General features: G+C 39.3%; 1 protein-coding gene across 3 annotated transcripts; it reads right to left on the minus strand.

Annotated features, from left to right (window-relative positions):
• Positions 1 to 1206: 1206 nt before the first annotated feature.
• On the minus strand, positions 1207 to 19528 carry LOC137965941 (uncharacterized). Of its 3 annotated transcripts, XR_011116165.1 has the most exons (11): positions 19443 to 19528; positions 18653 to 18755; positions 18201 to 18307; positions 18029 to 18097; positions 17305 to 17420; positions 16977 to 17031; positions 16724 to 16844; positions 9062 to 9109; positions 8848 to 8942; positions 4423 to 4545; positions 4294 to 4337 (listed from the first exon to the last, which is right to left on the minus strand). XR_011116165.1 is itself a non-coding variant. In XM_068812346.1 (10 exons), exons 1-10 carry the CDS (start codon positions 19494 to 19496, stop codon positions 1661 to 1663), a joined length of 870 nt encoding a protein of 289 aa, XP_068668447.1. In that variant the 5' UTR covers positions 19497 to 19528; the 3' UTR covers positions 1207 to 1660. The 3 variants fall into 3 exon arrangements, 2 of the variants coding, with proteins under 2 accessions (XP_068668447.1, XP_068668448.1); XM_068812346.1 differs by lacking the exons at positions 4294 to 4337; positions 4423 to 4545 and adding an exon at positions 1207 to 1762; XM_068812347.1 differs by lacking the exons at positions 4294 to 4337; positions 4423 to 4545; positions 19443 to 19528 and adding an exon at positions 1207 to 1762 and having other exon boundaries at positions 18201 to 18336; positions 18653 to 18690.
• Positions 19529 to 21076: the final 1548 nt, after the last annotated feature.

Consider the following 21076-nt stretch of genomic DNA (forward strand, 5'->3'; position numbering starts at 1 on the left):
CCCCTCATGACTCGTACCCCTTGGGATCTGCTTATCAGCATCTAGTTCAAGTTGTACACACGTAGAAAAAATACTTTTATCACAGAGTAGTATAACATGATAAAATAAAGGGGATTTTAGTTTACTATCCATTTTTTTTAAATAATAACACAAATAATTAACTTTTGAACTTAATTACACCAATACCCAACTTTGACCGGTTAACTACACATGTGTGCAATCAAAGGTAACACGTAAGCTTTGACCGTTTATATGGTGCTATATCATCATGCCACATCAGCACCCAAAGAGGTTAACGACAAGTCACACCCATGCCATTGGTAAGCCACATTATCTACCAAGTCATCTGTAATAAAAAAATATTTTTTTAAATACTTTTAAAATAATTAAAACCTTATTAATACCATATGGCAAAAATTATTTTTGAAGATACACCTTTTATTATCAATTTAATTTTTTAATTAAAAAATATTTGAAAAAATTATTTTAGAGTTTAGAAATCTAATTTATCGGAATACTTTTTGTTACCTTATATTTAAAATAATAAAATATAAAATAAGCATATTAATTAATTAAAAATTCTTACTTTTACCTTTTTAACACTTTTTATTAACGATTTAAATATTTTTAAATTAAAAACATTAAAAATTGGGTAGATGACTTGGTAGATGATGTGTCATCCTACATGGAGGATAGCATGGCTTATCAATGAGGTGCCGATTGACATATCATTTGCCTATTTGCGTGATGATGTGGCACCATGTCAAAGCTTATCTGTCACCTTTGACAACACTTGTGCAATTAACCGGTCAAAGTTGGGTATTTATGTAATTAAAAATCAAAAATTATTTGTGCTTTTATTTCAAAAAAATTGGGTAGTAAACTAAAATTCCCTAAAATAAATACGAGGGTTTGAGAGCTTGTGAACCACTCCTCATCAACAGCCCCATCATGTAATTGAATTCATGTACCAAGCAGGTAGATGTATATCATATTTCGCAAGAGTTGTGTTATACTTGTCTTGAGATTGTAAGTCCAAATTTTGACATTCGATATTGGAGTATGATTTTACCAATAGATCCCCTGTTAAATTAAGTAGGATTTGTGTGCTTTTAACCACAGAAAATCAATGATAATTCTACACATACTTTACTAACAAGTAACGAGTGTACATATTGAAACTGAAAATTATAAAATTTCCTCCCATCAAACACTACTTTCTCATTATTATGAATAAAAATTCTGCTGCACTACAATTATTCATCAAAACTCTTATTTCCTCTCTGATCTCCTATTTTTTCTTTCTTTCTCTTTCATCCTCTATCTATAGAAAACAATAATTCCTGACCATATACAACCTCTAGATTCTGTACATTAGAAATATATATATATACATGAAAACTATCTATTCGTAATAAAATTCTGTAAATAATGCCTCCCCAGGGTTCAGACAATCCTGCACGCCCCTGCACTCTGAACAGAACCGTCCAAATCATGTGCTATGCATCACTATTATCACAAGCTGTGGCACTTTCACTGGATATAAAAGTTCTATAACTTTGAGCAACCAAGAATTGGCTTCTATCGAGACATGGAATGCAGAAAGAACGTAAACTTTCTAAATAAAGGAGGATTATACAACTTTGAATTGATTTTAGTGCTATTGGTACAAAAGATTGTAAGCTGGAAGATCTTGAATCCGATGTATGTCCTCTAAAGATAGCTCTCTTTCCAATTGATCCCTTGTTGCTTGCAAAACCTCCTGAGAAAAAAATTAACAGAACATGTCAGGTGATCACCTCTAAGTAAAATTTTTTCTTCTGAGAACATTATTCACCCTGAAGGATTCAACTTAAAGAACAAACAGCATGCCTCTTCACTCAGCTAATGCTTTGGCCGTCTCTTTGGCGAGAGGGAACAATTCTTCAACATCTTGTCGTCAATGTAGCCCAAATTGGTTAGTTTTGTATTTTTTTTTTTTTTTTTTTTTATTGTGTTCTTTAAGCACTTATCCCTCCTTTTCTTGAATTCAGGTCATTGGAAGAACATATCCAGCATTTGCGGGGAGGTGTTCAAGGTATTGAAGAAAAATTCTCTTTGTGAAGAGGGAGAAGTATCCACCCCTCTTGCAGGTGTCCTTCACAGACACTGGGTCAGTGCGGACCAAATTTGGATGAATAGAAAGAAAATTGAGGCTATTGTAGAGTGGGGGTACCCCCACAAAGGTCAATGAGCTGCAGTTTTCTAGGCTTCATGAATTACTACAAAAGGTTCACCAGTCTAGTGTGGCACCCTTGACAGATCTTCTGAAGAAGCAACAGCCATGTCACTCGTCAGACAAGTGCTGAGAAGCTTTTCAACCACTGAAGGAAGCGGTTGTGCAGGAACCTATCCTACAGCTAGCTGATTTCGACAAGCCATTCAAGGTATCTATTAATCCCTATAATTTTGCAATTGGTACTGTAATGGAATACGATAAACATCCCACCGCATTCAAGAGTAGAAAGCTGACTGAGATGAGAGCAGGCTACACTGCAACAGAAGGAGATGAGAGACATGGTGCATTGTTTGTACACTTAGTCCAGCCACTTGTCGGGGTTGAAGTTTGTGATGAAAACAGCCCAAGTGACATCTAGTTACTCTTGACGCAGAAGAAGCCAAGTCATAAATAGGTGTTGTGGTAGGACTTTTTGGCTGAATTTGATAAGTTGCACGAGTAGAAGCCTGGCAGAAGCAATAATGTAGCTGACACATTGAGTCACAAGGTGGAGCCTGAAGTGCTACATTAGGAGACAGCAGCCTTCCTTAGCCAAATTAGTAGCACACTCGCTTGATCGAATCTAGGAGGGGCTATGGCAGGATGCCTAGGCCTTGCCTAATGGAGGCACAACACTTGGAGGGACATGGATTTTGGTCGATGGCTGGCCTTTAATCCACCAAAGGGAGATGACATTATGTTCCACGACATGCATGACGACTTTAATCCACCAAAGGGAGATGACATTATGTTCCACGACATGCATGACGAGCTGCGAAGCAAGTGCCATGACACAAAGTGGGCAGGTCAACCAAGGCAGAAGCGAACACTTGCATTGTTGAAGCCATCTATAATTGACCTGGGATTAAGCATAACATAGAGGAGTACGTGTGCACTTGCCTCATCTATCAGCAAGACAAGTTTGAGAGGAACAAGCAAGGGGACATGGTCAAGCCTCTCTCCATACCACAAAGACCATGGGCGTCGGTTTCCATGGATTTTATTATGGGACTATAGAAAGTTGAGGGCAAGGGTCAATTATGGTGGTGGACCGTTTTTCAAAGTATGCCACACTTGTGTGGCTGTACCAAGAGATGGCATTGTTGAAGAAGCGACCAAGCCTTCACAGCCAATGTAATGAAGCACTAGGGACTATAGTGTGTCAAGCACCATTATTAATGATCACCACATACTGTTCATACGTAAGTTATGGACTGAGATATTCCAAATTCTGGAAGCCAAATACTAAACTTTTCATCTAGTTTTCACCCCCAAACCAATGGACAAACAGAACAAATTAAAAGAGTACCTATGGCACTTGGTGTGTGTAAATTAGAAGAATTGGTTGGAGCTACTTGATGTCACCCAGTTCTAAGATAATGTTCATTTGAGTAGAAAAAATCCTTCTTACTGTAAGTTCTCAACTTCTCTATGTGGATGTGCCTTGGTGAGTGAATTTTCTTCAAGTTCTCATGTGAACCTGTTTCAAGTAGCCTGACTGGCCCATAACACTTGTGAGCTAGGCTGAGTAACAAAAAGCCAGTCCAGCTAAGGGTTTGACCTAACAATGTGACACTAATGCTGCATAACCCATGCGTCTTCTTTGCCACTAAAATTTGTGCTGTATCAGTCTCAATGGTTGCATTGATCATGTAGGCAGCAGTTAAGGAAAATCTGGCACAAGGAAGCATGGCCCTTGGATGTGCCAATCCTATTTTGGTAGGTTGTTGAGATGGGCTAGAATCTCAAGTAAGAGGTACATGGAGAGTGTCAGACCTTGCTGTTAGTTTTGGGAGACTTTCTTTTGAGGTGGGGGAAATGACAAAGAGAAGAGAGGATTCACTAAAAGAGGCTCTCAAGGGAGAAAGTACAAACAGGAGATTACATGGTTTTGAACAAAAAACTTACAAACTCTAAAAAGAAGAGAGAAGAAAGAGACTCAACTGCATGGGGGGCAACATCAAGATCTACAAGCTCTTTTGGTGATACACTGTCACTCCCCAAAATGGCTTTGTGTCTTTCGTCATTTGTCAGACCTCCAGACATCTCCTAGCTCGTTATGGTGCCTCTAAAATCAGTGCTTTCAATGGCATGTCATGAAAGGCATAAGTATTATCACTAACCTGCTTTTTAGCAAGGAAAATAACGTTGATAATCAAACTTACAAATTTTATGTCAGCACGAAGGTAAACAATTGCTTCATTTGCTCATTTACTTTATGCATTTGGTTCATCTTCATTTGCATGTTTGCTCTTCATCCTATTTACCTCAATTCTTCTTTTTCGTTCCTGCACAATTGATCATAAGCCATTTGGAAAGTTGACTAGAAGTTTTAGCACCTTACTGTTGAGTGCTTGGAAAGAAAGGAAAAAGAATTGTATTAAGTTGCTCACTGAGAGTGATCATTTGGAAAATAAGGCACAATAATTAATTCTGGGAGTTTCCAAAGTTCAACTGGCTGCCCAAGTACATAACTAGAGATCAGCGGTTAGCTCCATTAACTCTAGATATGAAACCCTCACTGAGGTCTCTCCCCATGGGTGACTAGGTTAAGCTCAACTTGACTACTTCTGAAGAAACCCAAGCCTCTTGGTGCAGTGACTTCATTCAAGATCCTACAAACAATATCCATCTGATATACTTTGCTTATTCAATCATTATGACTCTAACAAAGTGGAGCTAAGAGCTCTTTCTGGGGATCTTAAAGCTTATGTTGCACACTCAATTGAGACACTCCAAGTTGAGAGGATTCAACAATTCAACAATCTTTATTAGTAAGTTTTCAGTGACTAACACCCCAACCCCACACCAGCCATCTCCTCCCCTCCCCGCTTCCTCCCCCCCCTCCCCTTCTGCACCCAACATACATTCAAACAAGGCACAAGTCAAGGACACCAACAAGGCCCAATAGAACATACTCCCTGCTCTGATACCATGTAAAAGTTATGCACAAGGTCATCTCAAAATGACACTCTTGCAGTAAGAAGGTCGTTTTCCAACTAATAACCACAGTATTATTCTTGACAGATTTTTTTTTTCTTTTTCTGGAAAAGGTGGTTATCAATGGCTTTTATTACTTGAAAACAAAAACGCTATTTTGAAGATACTTTAGAACCTTAAATATCACTTTTGATACCTGAGTAGTGCAAACTATTTTGCTACTTCCAAGGTGAAGCTTCCCCTCCACCCCTTGCTTATCGCTTGATTAGTTTCTCAAACATTAATTGTATTTCAGTTTTTTTATTTCAGACATTGCTATAATCATTTGGAGTCTTCCCTATTCCACAAACTCTCTTAATGAAATCTTTTATATATTGCTTTCAAAAAACAAAAACATATTAACTTTTCAACTATATAACGAAGCCAAGAACATGATCTCACTCTAAGTTAATCTAGTTATTTGGTCTTTTTGGGCTTCATAGTTTAAAGAGAAAGGATATTAGTTGAGGATCATCCATTCAGGAGAACAAAGGGAGCTTTAATCAAGGTTTAGAAGTAGAGAAGTAAGAAAAGGAGATGTTGGTCATAGTTTTTTTGAGAAAGGTTCCTTTTTTTTTTTTTTGAGAAAAGTGATGTTGGTCATAGTTGGAAGGAAAAAAAACGCGTGAGGGCCCAAAAATTCCATCGATGATCACTCAAAATTAATAATATGAAGTGGGAAGAGTCTTACACTGAGAAGTCTTAAGAAAGTAAATGAGTTATTAGGTCCAAGACCCCTTATGTCCCTTCTGCCAAAATTCCCCTGAAACAACCACCCATGTCCATTTACATTGCAACTTTGCCCACTTTGTATGGACTAGCCTCCTTAACAAAATCGGTTTCCAGTACTGCCCCTCTCAAAATCTCTCATTTACCATCCTCTCAGTCACTAATGCTAGCCTCCCAAAACTCGGGAAATTGCTTACCTCTTGTTGTGTTGGTCATATCATTTGGCCATTATGGAAAGAAAGAAACAACTGAAAATTTAATTTAAAATCCATCCCCAGCGATACACTGGTGGAAAAAATCGTTGGCCAAGTTTCTACGTGGATCCTTCTACGTAAGGAATTCCGAAATCTAAATGGATCCAATTTCTGAGAAAAATGGTGAAAAATTGCTGGCATGTCTTATCCACCTTGCCCCCCAATTATGGTAATTTGGACTCCTACCCCAATGGGCCATTACAAATTGAATTTTGATGGAAGTGGGTTTGGATACCTAGGCCCTGCGGGTTTTGGTGGTGTTATTCGTGATTGCAACGGTACTCTTCTTTTCTCGTTCGCTAGGCCAATTGATATTTCAGATTCAACCACAGCTGAGCTCTCCGGACTACTCAATGGGCTTCAAATTTTCAAAAATCATCTTGTGGGGCCTTTCTGCATTGAAGGTGACTCCAAAATTGTCATCGACTAGTGTGCAAAGACAATTCTTCCACCATGGCGACACTGGAACATGTTTTATGATATATGTGATTTAATTTCTCTTTTAAACTGTAACTGGAAACACATTCCTAGGTCAGCTAATCATTTAGCGGATGCTCGGGCTAAATTAGGTGTTTCACTCCAACACCTTGTTGTGGAGGAAGGCCCTGTTTAGCTAGGTATTGTAATTTTTTCCCTCTTTTTAATAGCTTATACATCTTATTCAAAAAAAAAAAGTTGAGCAATAAGCCTCCTAAGTGGCTAGTCATTTTAGGATGGAATCAGACTCAACCCAATTGTGGTATCAAAACAAGTTGTTTGCATGGACCGAGGTCCAGTGTGTCCTCCCTAGGTTATTTGTTAGGTGTGGGCTCCATGAGTTCAGAGCCAGGCTGTTTTGTATGTTGTGAACACGTTGCAGGTCCATTACGTGTAAGCCTAGACGCGAGAGGGAGTGTGAACATGAAAAGTCTCACATTGAGAAATCTTAAAAAAAAGTTAATGAATTATAGTGTTGAGCCTCCTACGTGGCTAGTCATTTTGGGATAGAACCGAACTCAACCACTTAGGAGGCTTACAACCCATTCACTTTTCTTAAGACTTCTTAATGTGGCTCTTTTTCCCACTTCATAAATAATAATATAATAAATAAAATAGAATACATGGATGAAGCCATTATTTAGGGAAAAAATTATCGAGTACAATAGAGGACAGATAAAGTGAACTTGAAATAGTTCAGACAAGGCTGAAAAGATGATGTTAATGGATGCCTGTAGGCTACTTACATCAAATTTATATGAGGCTTAGGAGACCTGAAAACACTATTTTACAATGTAATATTCTTCATATTTATGGAACACTCATTTTGCAACTCCCTTAATGTTACAAGTTATAGGCCAAGGACCTGACAAGACCACCCTTTTCTTCATTTTTGCTTACAAACACAGACTACTCCAATACCCTTGATGAAAGTTGAACCCAAGATCTCACATAAAAACCCAATATGTGGCCATTGAGCAAAAAAGCCCAATTGACAACCTCACAAATTTACTCAAACTTTACTCAGTTAATGAGTAGTGTTAAGGAATAGTCCCACATGGATTAGTGAATACAAAGATCTTGAGTTTATTAGTTGGAAAAGAGGTTTCCTATGTTGGCTAGTCATTTTGGGATGGGCCTTGGACCTAACTTCATATGGTATCAGAGCGGGTACTTATATGTGAGCCTACACCTAAATTATCCACTTGTAGAGCCACAAAAGAGGACCTACACCTAAAATTATCCACTTCCAGAGCCACAAAAGAGGGCCTACACGTGAGGGGGAGTGTTAAGGAATAGTCCCACATGGATTAATGAGTACAAAGATCTTGAGTTTATTAGTTGGAAAAGAGGTTTTTTAAGTTAGCTAGTCATTTTGGGATGGGCCTTGGACCCAACTTCACTAGTAGCTTGACCAAAAACCAAAAGTAATTTGAGATCAACAGACCAACAAGAGAAGAAATTTAGAAAGATAAATAGGAAATAGGATAGAATTTTTTTATCTTTTGGGAAGGGATATGTTTTTTTCTAAAATAAATTGAATATGTTTTAAGAATAGTTCATATGTTTATTTAAGAACAGTAAATTTACTTCATCTAGCTTAACAAAATTTAGGATGTTCCATCTATCTTCGGTACATCAACAGATACTAGAAACCAAATTTGTCAAATGATTGTACAGACATAAAAAAATTGTGTTTTTTGTTACCTCTACTTCAGCCACCCACAACAAGTGAATTGGTCAAATATTATTCAAAGACAGAAAAAGGTAACCTTATTGGGAAATCTGAAATAGAATACTGAAATTAGGATATATCTGGCCTCAAAGAAGTACGTGCTTTTGAAAAAGAAGTACATCTAAATTCTGAGGGGAAAAAAAAGAAGGAAAGTACATCTAATTATGAAGGGAAAAAAAGAAGTAAATAATGTCAAATGTTCACATATTTCTTAACTAGTAGAGTTTTCTGCATTAACTGACCACCCAAGTATTAGTGCAGGTTGGTTAATGCAGAACTGCATCCAAGATAACCAATATGATCTTACTAAAGAAAATGTTATAGGAGAAGGAATTGCTGAGAATTTTTTTTTGTTGCCGAATATGGAGCTAGATAGACAGAGAGGGGGACAGAGAAAAATAGAGAGAGAGGCATACATTAAATTGCATGTAAGATGCCCGCATAGCAAGCCACTGAGCATCCATCATTTCAAATGCTATACAATATAGTACATCAAAGGCAGCTTCATCTTCTGCAAAGGAAAACATAATATACTCGTAAGAATGGTAGCTTGACACATAAGTAGTGACTTTTCTTTTCATGATGAAAAAAGTTATTAACTCCAGTTGATAGGTAGAGTAAGGATGTCACCTGAAAGGATCTTTATGAAGTTCTGTCCAGGCAAACATTTGGGTTTTGCTGTTAGATGATAAAACAAGCATCAGGACAAAATATAACCAGTTCACTGTAAATCAATAAAAAAACTTAAACAATAAAATTCAGAAAAGAAAGGAAGAAATTCTATTAAGCGTCTCTGTAGTTTCCACAAGTGAGATACCACTAAACTTTTACTTCTTGCTGCTGCTTCTGGAACGAATGTGCATAAGAAACAGTATGAAGACATTATATTGGCCCTAATCCTTGCTTTACTCTAACATGTCTTGTCCTATGATGCAATGTTGTAAAGCCTGGTCCAGCCCTTTTTTTAAACAGGAAAAAAGAAGACCAGCCATCAAACCTCTGGCAACTTCTCCCAGTTTCGACAACTTACTCCATTGGTATTCAGATTCGGGATAGACATTTCAGGTCACATTTGGGCCATAGCCGGTGTCTATGGCCCTACAAATCGGGATCGTGCTGGCTTTTGGGACGAATTGCTGAACCTTCTCCAGCTCTGGGACCTCCCCTGGAGTCTGGCGGGAGACTTCAATACAATTCAGAAATCTCCCTTGTTAGAAGATGGGCCCAAGCCTACACGACCAAGGAAGGCCCACATATCCAAGTGTGTTGGAAGATGGGCCCAAACCCATAAGATATGGACCCACCATGATCACACGAGCTGGTGGGACCCATCATGGTCTCGTGAGGTGGCATTATGAGTCTTACACAATAAGAAGTCTTACAAAGCCCCAATTATTATGGAAGGAGGTCTCACAGGAGAGTTTCAGTTTAAAGGTGTTTTAATCGTGTTAGACTTCTATTTATATTGGGATATTTAATTATGCTAGGACTTAGCTTTAAGTGTTAGAGTTTCAGTGTAATTGGGACAAAAATAGTTTATTTGTAATTGGACTCTAATACCTTCTTCTATCATAAATAGAGGTTCGTGCACTCTGATTACATTAAGTCAATGAAGTATTTCTCTTTTCCATAAATTCAACACAGTATCAGAGCAGGTTCTATAAGTTGACTCAGTCAACCCATAGAGGTAATGTGATCTTTTCTGATTTATTATCTCTAGCAGTTTAGGTTCGTATTTCTTTTTTTTCAGTCCCTATACCTATTATTTGATTTACGTTTTCACCTATATACTGAGTTTTTCATATGCATATTATATATTGAAGGAAAAATATTCGAGTCTACTTTTCAAGGAAAAACATTTTTTTGCAATCGGAGTTATCTACAAAGAGAAATCGATATTTGAAGCAGTAAAGGTCAGATTGCAAAAGAGGTTCGTGCTGCAGTAGAAAGCATCAACTTCCGAGCTATTTTATGCTATAAAGAATGAGACTTTATATGGAGAATTGTATATCAAAAGAAATATCTATAAGTCTATTTTCTTACCTATTCAATCAATTCTCGATTTGAGTTTTTTATACGGAGATATTGATCTTGGAAGAGTCAATGGTCATGATGGAAAAAGGGGAAAGAGTACTTAGTTCAACAGAGACCGAAATCTATTAGATTATACATCTCAATAGAAGTATATTTTATGAAGAGAATTTATACTTGGATGAAAGGTATTTAAGTCTAGTTTAAGAAAGAAAAAGTTTCATGTCAATCTGATCTATATTTAAAGATATATTTGCATTGGAAGAATCAAAGGTCATGCTGGTATCTTGTTGCATTGAAAAATCCGAATTTAAGCCGATTGTTTTGCGTCACTTTTTTGAGTTGCTGTTATTGATGAACTTATTACTGCATCTATGTTATTTGGTTCAAGCTGGGATCACTGCCATTACCTCCCAGCTTGAGGGGGAGAAGTACAAGAAAGAGGTATTTTATTCCATATGTTGTGGAAAGTTTTATGTGGCCAAAATATTCAAGAAAAGGGGGGGCACAATGATGAAACTTTTGCATCTACGAAGAAATTTTTGCCGCAAAGAAAATTGAAGACCAAGAATCCTGACTCGCAATAATAATTGTGGTAATTATTAGTCATACCTGACTCGGCTTGATTTGATTCTATTTTTCTGGCTGGATTATTATTTTGAGGCCTATTTCAACTGCAACTATTGTCTCTTTGGATGAGACTTTATTATTGAAGAAGTGGTGGCCTCAGCATCCTATCCTCCTGTTTACCCATTACCTATTGGTTATTTGACAACCTTACTCCTACCATCCTTTATTTGACTCTCACATACATATTTGGGCCAACCTATTGCATGTTGCTTCGGTTGGGAGTTTAAGTTCATATATATATATATACATATGGGTGTTTTAAGTCCATTGACACTTTTTTATATAAATACCCGTGGTTTTTTATCGCCGTCTTGTGAATGACAGGCATTACCCACTTATCACGTTTGAGAGTCAATACCTGGGTTGGGACATCATGATGGAGGAGCTTATTACTACATATATGTTACCCCCCCTTAATTGGCATTTATTACTCCTACCACTTGAGAGTCGTTGTCCTGTGGAGGGACACGGTGATGGAGGAGTTTTACTACACTTCTTAGCACTGCATATAAACCCACTACCTATGAAAGATAGGAGTGCCACTACTTACGAATGATAGGAGTGTGCCCTACATCCAGCATAGGTTATGACTGGAGTATGGAGCGATGTCATGCAGCTTGGAGTAAGTTTACTCTCACTTATCTTATGCCAGTTGGGCCTCATGGAAGAGAGCACCAACGTGCGGGGGAGTGTTGGAAGATATGGAGGACTACCATTTTATACAAGAAGATCTTATACATCATTTGCAACAAGCTGGGAGTTCATGATGTTCTCTCACCCCCAGCTTGAGGGGGAGTATTGGAAGATGGGCCCAAACCCACATGACCAAGAAAGGCCCATATATCCAAGTGTGTTGGAAGATGGGCCCAAACCTACAAGATATGGACCCACCATGGTCACACGAGCTGGTGGGACCCACCATGATCACGTGAGGTGGCATTATGAGTCTTACACAAGAAGAAGTCTTACAGAACCACAATTATTATGAAAGGAGGTCTCACATAACAGTTTCAGTTTAAAGGTGTTTTAGTTATGTTAGTCTTCTATTTAATTATGCTAGGACTTATCTTTAAGTGTTAGAGTTTGGATGTAATTGGGACAAAGGTAGTTTAATTGTAATTGGACTCTACTACCTTCCTCTATTATAAATAGAGGTTCATGTATTCTGATTACATTAAGTCAATGAAGTATTTCTCTTTTCCATAAATTCAACATCCCCCAACCAGCAAAATAACTTCCACTATGCACGCATTCACTGACCTCATTGACAGCCTTGAACTAAAGGAGATCCCTCTCTCAGGGAAGGAATTAACTTGGACAAATGGGCAGCAGCCCCCAATCCTCTCCAAACTGGATCAGTTCCTTGCCGTCTCCAACTCGACAACAACACCTCTGGAAAGGTTCTTAACTGAGCCTGTTCCAACCACTGGCTGATTCTAATTGAAACAAATTCCCAGCCTTGACCTTTCCGATTTGAAAACGATTGGCTTCGGTACCATGATTTTGATGCAAATTTTGCAAATTGGTGGCAATCTATTCTGACCAGTCCCAAGCCCAGATGGAATTTCCCTCTCAAGTTGGAGATGCTCAAAGCCAAAACTAACTCCTGGTCCTCTAGGCGTCGGTTTGTTGTTGCTAATCTGAAGAGCTCCCTCCTCGGCCGAATCTATGAACTCAACCTCCTTGAGGTACCAAGGTCTCTCTCCACCCCTAAACTTTCTCTCTGCAATGATCTTACTCATGAATTCCAGAATCTTTCCTACAATAAAACAATTCACTGGAAACAACGGACCGGGTTTCGCTAGATATCCGATGGAGATGGAAACACAAAATTCTTCCACTCCATCGCCTCAGCAAGGAGGAGAGCTAACCGAATCACCTCCCTCAACATTGAGGACCAAGTGAGCTCAGATAGACTCCTATCACTAATGCTATTGTGGAGTTTTTTGCAGAGTTTAATACCGAGGAGCGGTTCAATTGCCAAGTGTTCCAACATCTTCAGTACCAACGAATCAGCGCCAGTGCGGCTACCAAGCTGGAGCATTCTCCCACTCCAAGATTGATGTTGCTACCCTCGGGATGCCCACTGACCACACCCCTGAGCCTGATGGCTTCAACGGAGAATTTTACCACCATTGCTGGCAGACAATCCGCAAGGATGTATATGCTCTTGTCAACAACTTCCACCAGTGTGGCATCACATACCGGGCCATGGGACTTTCATTCACAACCTTAGTGCCTAAGAAAAACACTGAACACCCCCGGGACTCCTGACCTATCAACCTCACCACCAACACTTATAAAATTATTGCTCAGTTATTGGCTAACAAATTCCAAAGTGTCCTACCTCAGATAATCAACCCATGTCAGAGTGCATTCATCCATGGTTGAAATATCCTACATTCAGCAATGGCCACACACGAGCTTCTTGATTTGTATAAGTGCTCCAAATTTCCCCGATTTGCTCTTAAACTTGATTTCGATAAGGCGTTTGATCGTGTCAACAGGAAGTTCCTGGATTATTTCCATGGACAAATGGGTTTTGGAACCCACTAACATTTTTGAATGAGTAATTGCGTATCTTACGCCTCCTACTCCATCCTAGTAAATGGCATCTCTTGTGGTCATTTTCAAGGCACTCGCGGGATCCGTTAGGGGGACCTCTTATCGCCTTTCCTTTTCACCATTGTTGCTGAACATCTCTCCATGATGGTGCATCACGTCAAGCACATTGGATGGCTTTCCCCCATGTCAAACTAGCTTGACCAAGACATTGCTATTCTGCAATACGTCAACGATACGTGCCTCTTTGGAGAAGGTACAATGGATCATATCACCAAGTTCAAAGTGCTACTAAGCCTTTTCGAGCTCTCCTTAGGCTAGAAAGTCAGCTGGGCCAAGTCCTCAATCACTGGATATAACATTGCACCGAATACCCTTCACTCCATGGCTTCTTATCTTGGCTGTAAAATCGCCAACCTTCCCAGCACTTTTCTTGGTCTCCTGCTGATTGACTGCTCCCCAAACAAGCATTGCTGGAATCCAGTCATTGAAAGAATGGAGAGCCGCTTAGCAACCTGGCGAGGCAAGTTCCTATCAAAGGCAGACAAGCTCACTCTTATAAAATCTTGCCTCCATGGGATTCCGAGCTACTTTCTCTCCCTATTCCACTGTCTAGTTGCCGCTGCTAACCGGTAAGAGTTCCTAAAGCCTTGATTCTTTTGGGGCGAGCCCAATCGAGAAAGAATGAACTGGGTCAACGCCTACCAACCAACTCTCCTCAAAGGTCTCGGCATCAGAAGTATCTCGGGCACTAATTCAGCCTACCTGCTCAAATGGCTGTGGAGATTCAACACTTCTCCCTCGCTGATCTGGCACTCTCTGGTTGCTGCCAAAGCTGGTCAGCATGATGGCTGGCGGTTGGAGGGTGGCAACCGACATAGACTCGCATCAATCTGGAGGAAGATCTTTCTCCTCCTTCCACAATTTTTGCCTCTGTCAAGTGTTTTGCCGGCAATGGTCTTCGGACCAAATTCTGGTCTGACTGGTTGGGTGATAAACTGCTGGAAATTGCCTTCAGCCCTCTCTCGGGCCTCTCCAATTACCCCATCGCCTCAGTTGCTGATATATGGCAGCAGTCTGGAAATTGGAAACTTGCAATTCCGGAGGGGACTTATGGATGTTGAGGCTATGGAGGCCTCAAATTTTCTATCCACCCTTGTAAATGTCAGGATCAGAGCCTCTATTCCGGATCAGCTCATTTGGACTCCTTGCCCAAAGGGCTCCTTCTCAGCCGCTTCAGCCTATAACAGTATTCAAGGCATCACTACTCCTCACCCTCACCCTCGCCACCCAGCAGCCTCGGTTTAGTCCCTCTCTGCCCCTCCTTGCGCCAATTTTGTCGCATGGTGTGCTTGCAAGAATAAAATCCTCACATCTGATGCCTTACTTAAGTAAGGAACTCAAGTACCAGACCTTACCTGCCCCTTCTGCCATAGCTCTCCAGAATCAGCCACACACGTGCTACTTCACTACCATTTCGCCCAGGAAATTTGGGCCAACCTTCTGAACTGAATTGGCCTCCAAAACTGTGTCTCTTGTGACCTCCCGTCTATGATACAATCTCTCACTGGCTCTCAGATTCCAAAGCTTGGCAGAATGCTTGTCTCCAGCTGCACGGGTCATATCCCTTGGGCACTCTGGAAGGAGAGAAACATAAGAAAATTCCATCTTTAAGACTTCTAGTGCCTCTGCACTCGCTGACTCTATTGCTGGACAGGTCTCTACTTGGCTCCTTATGAAGAAGGAATTCCTTCACTTGCACAGCTCTCACCTTCCTGGGAACCGGTGTCTTGTTGCTGCCATGGCTGGCCCCTCCAGTCCCCCTGCTATGAAAGTATGGAATCCCCCTCCTCCAGGCAGCTTCAAATTGAATTTTGACGGCAGCGCCCTTGGCTGTCCAGGACCTGCGGGCTGCGGTGGTGTCATCCACGTGTGCAATGGCAGCCTCCTGCTCTCATTCGCCGGCCCCTCGGGCATCTCGGATTCTTCCTCGGCTGAGCTTGCCGGCCTTTACCATGGCCTTATCATCTTCCGAGATTGGCTTTCTAGACCTCTTATCATTGAGGGTGATTCCAAGGTGATCATTGACTAGTACGCCAACTCCAAAACTCCCGCGTGGAGGTATTGGGATATCTTTTTAGATATTTGTAGCATTACCTCCTCCCTTGATTGTACTTGGGCACATGTGCCCAGATCAGCCAACCACCTTGCGGACTCTCAAGCTAGATGGGGCACATCCCTTCAAGCCTTTGATGTGTTGGGATGCCCTCCCTTTCTAGGTTGTATTTCTTTTCTTTTCTTGTCTTAATAAATTCACACTGTTCATAAAAAATAATAAAAACATCATTCACCAGATGGATATCTTTGTGGATTGGGCCATTAGGCTCAATGGCCAATTGTGGTGGGTTGGGGTGGGGTGGTTTCGTTTAGGTTGAGGTCTTGAGTCAAGTCTCACCAGGGTGTAATCAACATTCAAAAATAGAAAAAGTTTTCTATCTTTTTTCTATTTGCTGCTTTGGATTTGTTCCTTCCTGTTTGAAGCCTTGTACCATCTTCTCTCTTAATAAATATTTTTGTCTCATCGTGTTCAAGAAAAAATGATTTGGGCTTGAGAAGCTCTTAGCTCATTAGTTGGAAAGAGACCTACTAATTTTGGTTGGTTATTTTGGGAGGAACCAGCACAACCACTACTGTGTTCTACTTGGCCTTTGAAGGCACTCCCTCTCTCTACTGAACTAAATATAAGATAGAGATATGAATGTAACCTCCAAACCAGGAATGCAAAAGTAAATAGAATATTTAACAGATACTCGTGGGTTCCAAAAAATTATTTGAGAAACATAATCAATTTCTTAAGAACTTCCATTTCCTACAAGACGCAGTTTCAAAAAATATAAGAGCCTAAATGAAGCAATAAGCTATAACATCCATCTGTACCTCATATTTCCTCAGAAATCGTAACCAGGAAAAATCATGTTTTCTTCATTTAAGAACAGGAAATGCCCACTGTTTTGTCTGAAGGAACTGATAACAGCCACTCAGATATCACAAAAAGGTTTGTAGTATAACCTGAATACAGATCCAACATTTGTATTAACATGTATGTGATGTTGATGCCAGCAACTGCAAAAGGGTACTCCCACATGGCTCTATCACCTTCTTTTTTGAACAATAGCCTTTGAAAAGAAGCCTTCATTTAAAATTTTCCAATATTAGTCACAAGTTGGAAATAATAATTATATCGGAACTTTCTAAGATATGAAGAAGCATAAAAAAAAAGTGTTCATTTAGAATTTCCGGAAAGACATATGCTTTGGCCTACCGGGTATGTGCTCGCGAAAAACAATAGATTCTCAAGTGAAATGAAGCCACACCCCCTGAGACAATAGATGCTCTTATTACTATGGATATGCAATTAAAAAGCATAACCAATTAAAGATTTACAAATAATAAGAAATACAACACAACTCTATTGAGTACACTTCAAAGTTACAACTTGTGGATGCTATTCAAATATTCACCGGGCTTCACTAACTAAATATAAACAACAAGAAATAAGAAGAGAGAATGCCCACTTCACAGTCCCACAAACTTAGTCAGAACAAATAGAATATAATGATCTGACCACTATAAAAGATCAGAAAGTGTACCTAAAGTCAGTTGATGGATTTGGGCCTTGCCAACCCATCTCTTTCCATTGCTCAGAGATTAAACCTTTAAGGTCAATGTTTGGAAAGGCTGCACTCCACAAAGCCTTGAGAGATTCCTAAAAATAAGATAGTGGCACACTTTGAGACATCTAATAAACAAATTGCACCACTAACCAGAGAAAAATAAAAAAACAAAATAAAAAAGAATGCATGAGGGAATGAGAAAGAGAGGGGGAGAGAGAGAGAGAGAGAGAGAGAGAGAGAGAGAGAGAGCAGATGTTTCCAACCTGCAAAGGTGCAATTTTGAAAAGACTATAAGCATAATAAAAAAAATTTAAATTAACTTAAGAAAAAAGGAGTTTAGAAAGTCCTAAAGACAACAAGCTGTTGTAGAAAACCACTATTGGCAAAATTGTGCAACTTGTATTAGACAAAAGAACAAGAAACCAATTCAAATCCTGAACAGAGGAGAGAAAGTTATGATACGAGGAACTTGTCAGCAATACATTTGTGCTGTAAAAAGCACACATGAAATTGGAAATCAAGCAACTTAATTTTCATCCAGTGCACTATCACAAACAATGGAAGATACATTCGAAAAACAATATAAGATTTATAAATTAGTATTTTCCTTTTCTTTATTGTAAATATGGGTTTGAATTCAATTAGTTCATTTCTGAACTTCAAACATATAACTGATTGACCAATTGAGACAAAGGTATACCTGATGGTCAGGACGAGTCTCGTCAAAAGGTACTTGCAATCTTTCCTGAAGTCTTTGCAATCTTTGTTCCTGTGCCACAGATCATTAGAATAATGAAAAATGACATAAAATAAAAGCGAACAAGCAAGCAGAAAAGTGTATCTCACTTTCCATCATGCAACAAGAATCTTACCTGAAGAGGGCTCAAGCAATAACCAAGGGCCCTTACTCCATGGCGCTTGTTACCAGAACGATTAAGTAGCCCTCCAATCCATGATTTTGATCCAACCATAGCATTAGCTGTCAAGATTGAAACAACTAGCAATTGACTGAAAAGAAAAATACCATCTGCAGTTAATTACTTTTGCAAGACCTATAAGACCTTTTAGAACCAAACAAGAAAAGGGAACAAATAAATTCTGGATCTTAGAAGGGAGTTTTCACCTTTGCATCAAGAATAGACCTTTCCAACACAACAGAGTAAATTAACACAGTTTATCAGATGAAATGCATTAAAAAAACATGACAAGGTTAAGATTCATTTACCCAATATTGCCATCCCATATTGAAGTGCAGTGATTGACTTGTAAAGAAAATCAATAAGAAAGAAGAAGCTGCAAAAATGAATACACAATGCATACTCACAAAAGCATTGAGCCCACTGAAGGATCACGTGAGTCAATTTATGTCCCCATACAAATTCTTCACATCTGCTCTTCTCCCTCCAATAGACTTCATCTTCATCAATCTGTATCCAGAAGCACCACCGATTTTTTATATGAATGTGACAAAATAGCTGCTTAGAAGCTCAAATAGAGTATCGCCATTATTTTTACATTTAAGGAAAGCATCTAATAACTGTTTAAAAAAAAGGATCGTCGCCAGACTGTCTGGGGCCGACAAAGGTCAACATTCTTGAAGCCAAAATATGTTTTAACAGATCAGCTAATCCATGCTCGGTTATCTAATTTTGTTGAAATAAAATCACTATATTTTCATTTAGCCGGTAAATATAATCAGGATATCATCTGTCTGAGTCCACACATTCACAAAATTTCCAAATAAATACAGCTGCATTAATAGAATGCTTCCAGATGCACAACCAAACATCGTAATACCCGAGGCAAACTAGCTTCAGCTAGAAAAGAGATTCATTGGACGAACACGGTGTGGCTCGACAAGTTACCAGCCATCCATGTCATAATACACGTGGGAACAAAAAAGATTTTGAGAAGCAGGAAAAGAGTTGATCTAAGAACCTCGATGAGATTATGATTCAGTGGTAGGAAAGGAACTGAAAACACCTAGACCACCCACGTTCGACATGTTTTCAGAACATTCAAAATGACTAACAACCAATATAGACGCAGTGGAAAAGTGATAGAGGGTACAGGATAAATGGAGACAGAAAGCGAGTAGCTTTGTGCATCTATACCGGTTGGAGAGAAGAGCAGGAAGGGATGCATCGGCGACGACGTCTAATTCTCATCTCATTTCAGATAATACCCTCCCTTTTTTTCATTCCCATCCATCTTTCAAACCATGAAACAAAATAAAGAGGCAGAGAGAGAGGAAAGACAAGATGAATGATTGCTGTAGGACATGTCTGCTACTACAGTTCAACAGGATCCAAAATTGTTGGATATGACTCTACAACAAAAGCAGAAACTACTAAAACGAGCTGAAAGCAGAGATAGAAAGAGTCAATGGATAGAATCATGTAAGTAGATGGATGTAGCCAGAAAGCCGACAGAATTTAAAAGAGATGCGGGTACACGGGAAGGTCTGAACTTTAGACTATAATAGCAGAGTAAAATATTGTTTGGATCCCCAGGAATACCTTAACAGAACCAGCAGATAGAAAAGGACAAAGGTTAAAAAATATTTGTCTTCGTATTTCTTCCTTTTAGAGAGGGAAAGAAAGATTTCGATTACGACGATTATAATGATAGCAACAATTAAGTTGTTGGTGGTGGGACACAAGGTACCAGCAGAAGTGGTTGGATCCAAGGAGAAGTCAGGAATATTTGGTGCGTCGTCAGAAGCTGATGAACCGGCGTGGCCTTGACGGCGTTGGCGGTGTCGTTGGCTCTGGTACTGGCATTGGTGGAGCGTCGTCAGCAGGAGAAAGAGAAGCGTTCGGCTCTCAATTCGATCCAGAGAAGGACGAGTAATCATGCATTTGAAATTTCTGAATCCAATTGAATTGGGTCTCGGAATAGGCCTTCAAAATGGATTACTTATTTCTTTTCGCGCAATAAATTAAGAAAAAGGACAAACGAGATCAATTGGGAAGCTAAGAGCGACAATGGGAGCCTGCCATGCAATCTAATGCGGGAAGAGATATGATGTCCAGGCTGTCGCTGCTTCGCTAGCCTTACCGACGACAAACTCAAAAGCCGCCGAAGCCGTAGCAACAGGATGCCGATCCTTTCTCTCCGTCCGTCTTCCCCAGCGAGCGCTGATTGCCAACATGCTCCCGCGCAACCAAAGTTGGACAGAACCATATTATACCGGATTATATATTCTACTTGTTTACCATTCGTATCTGATTCGTGACTCGTGAATGGCACAAATATTTAGCACAGCGTAAACATTTCTGGATTTACGTGCAATTTATGGATTCATGGTTTTTTAATACGGAAGCAGTTTATAGGAAAAGAGGGAACCAAAGCGGATGTAACAAACTTTGCTAAAGGGAGAAAATTTGTCGTTAAATTTATGGGCCCAAACTTCCTCAGACTCTCCTTCCCTTATTTCTCTTATAACTAAAACTCCTTTAAGAGCAACTTTTAGAAAAAAAAAATATTTCTTTGATAAATTTCACTTTTAAAGAGTACAATATAACTGTTTCTTTTGAGCCAAAAAATGAAACTCTTCCTAGGAGTGAGAAAAGATGGAAAAAAACAAAAAGGGGGGGTGGGGCCTCCACCACTTTTTTGTTGTTGCTGAAAATAAGGGAGTATATCTTTTTTTCTTATTTTTATCATTTTTAATGATTAAATTGAGATTAAAATATTATTGTAAATTTAATGAATTAAATAAGTATTTCTTTCTAAGTAATGTATT

This window comes from Aristolochia californica, unplaced genomic scaffold (genome assembly GCF_029961685.1).
Source record: "Aristolochia californica isolate CCGP_79_NKW_82.1479 unplaced genomic scaffold, dmAriCali1.0.hap1 SCAF_5, whole genome shotgun sequence".
Classification (NCBI taxonomy): Eukaryota; Viridiplantae; Streptophyta; class Magnoliopsida; order Piperales; family Aristolochiaceae; genus Aristolochia; species Aristolochia californica.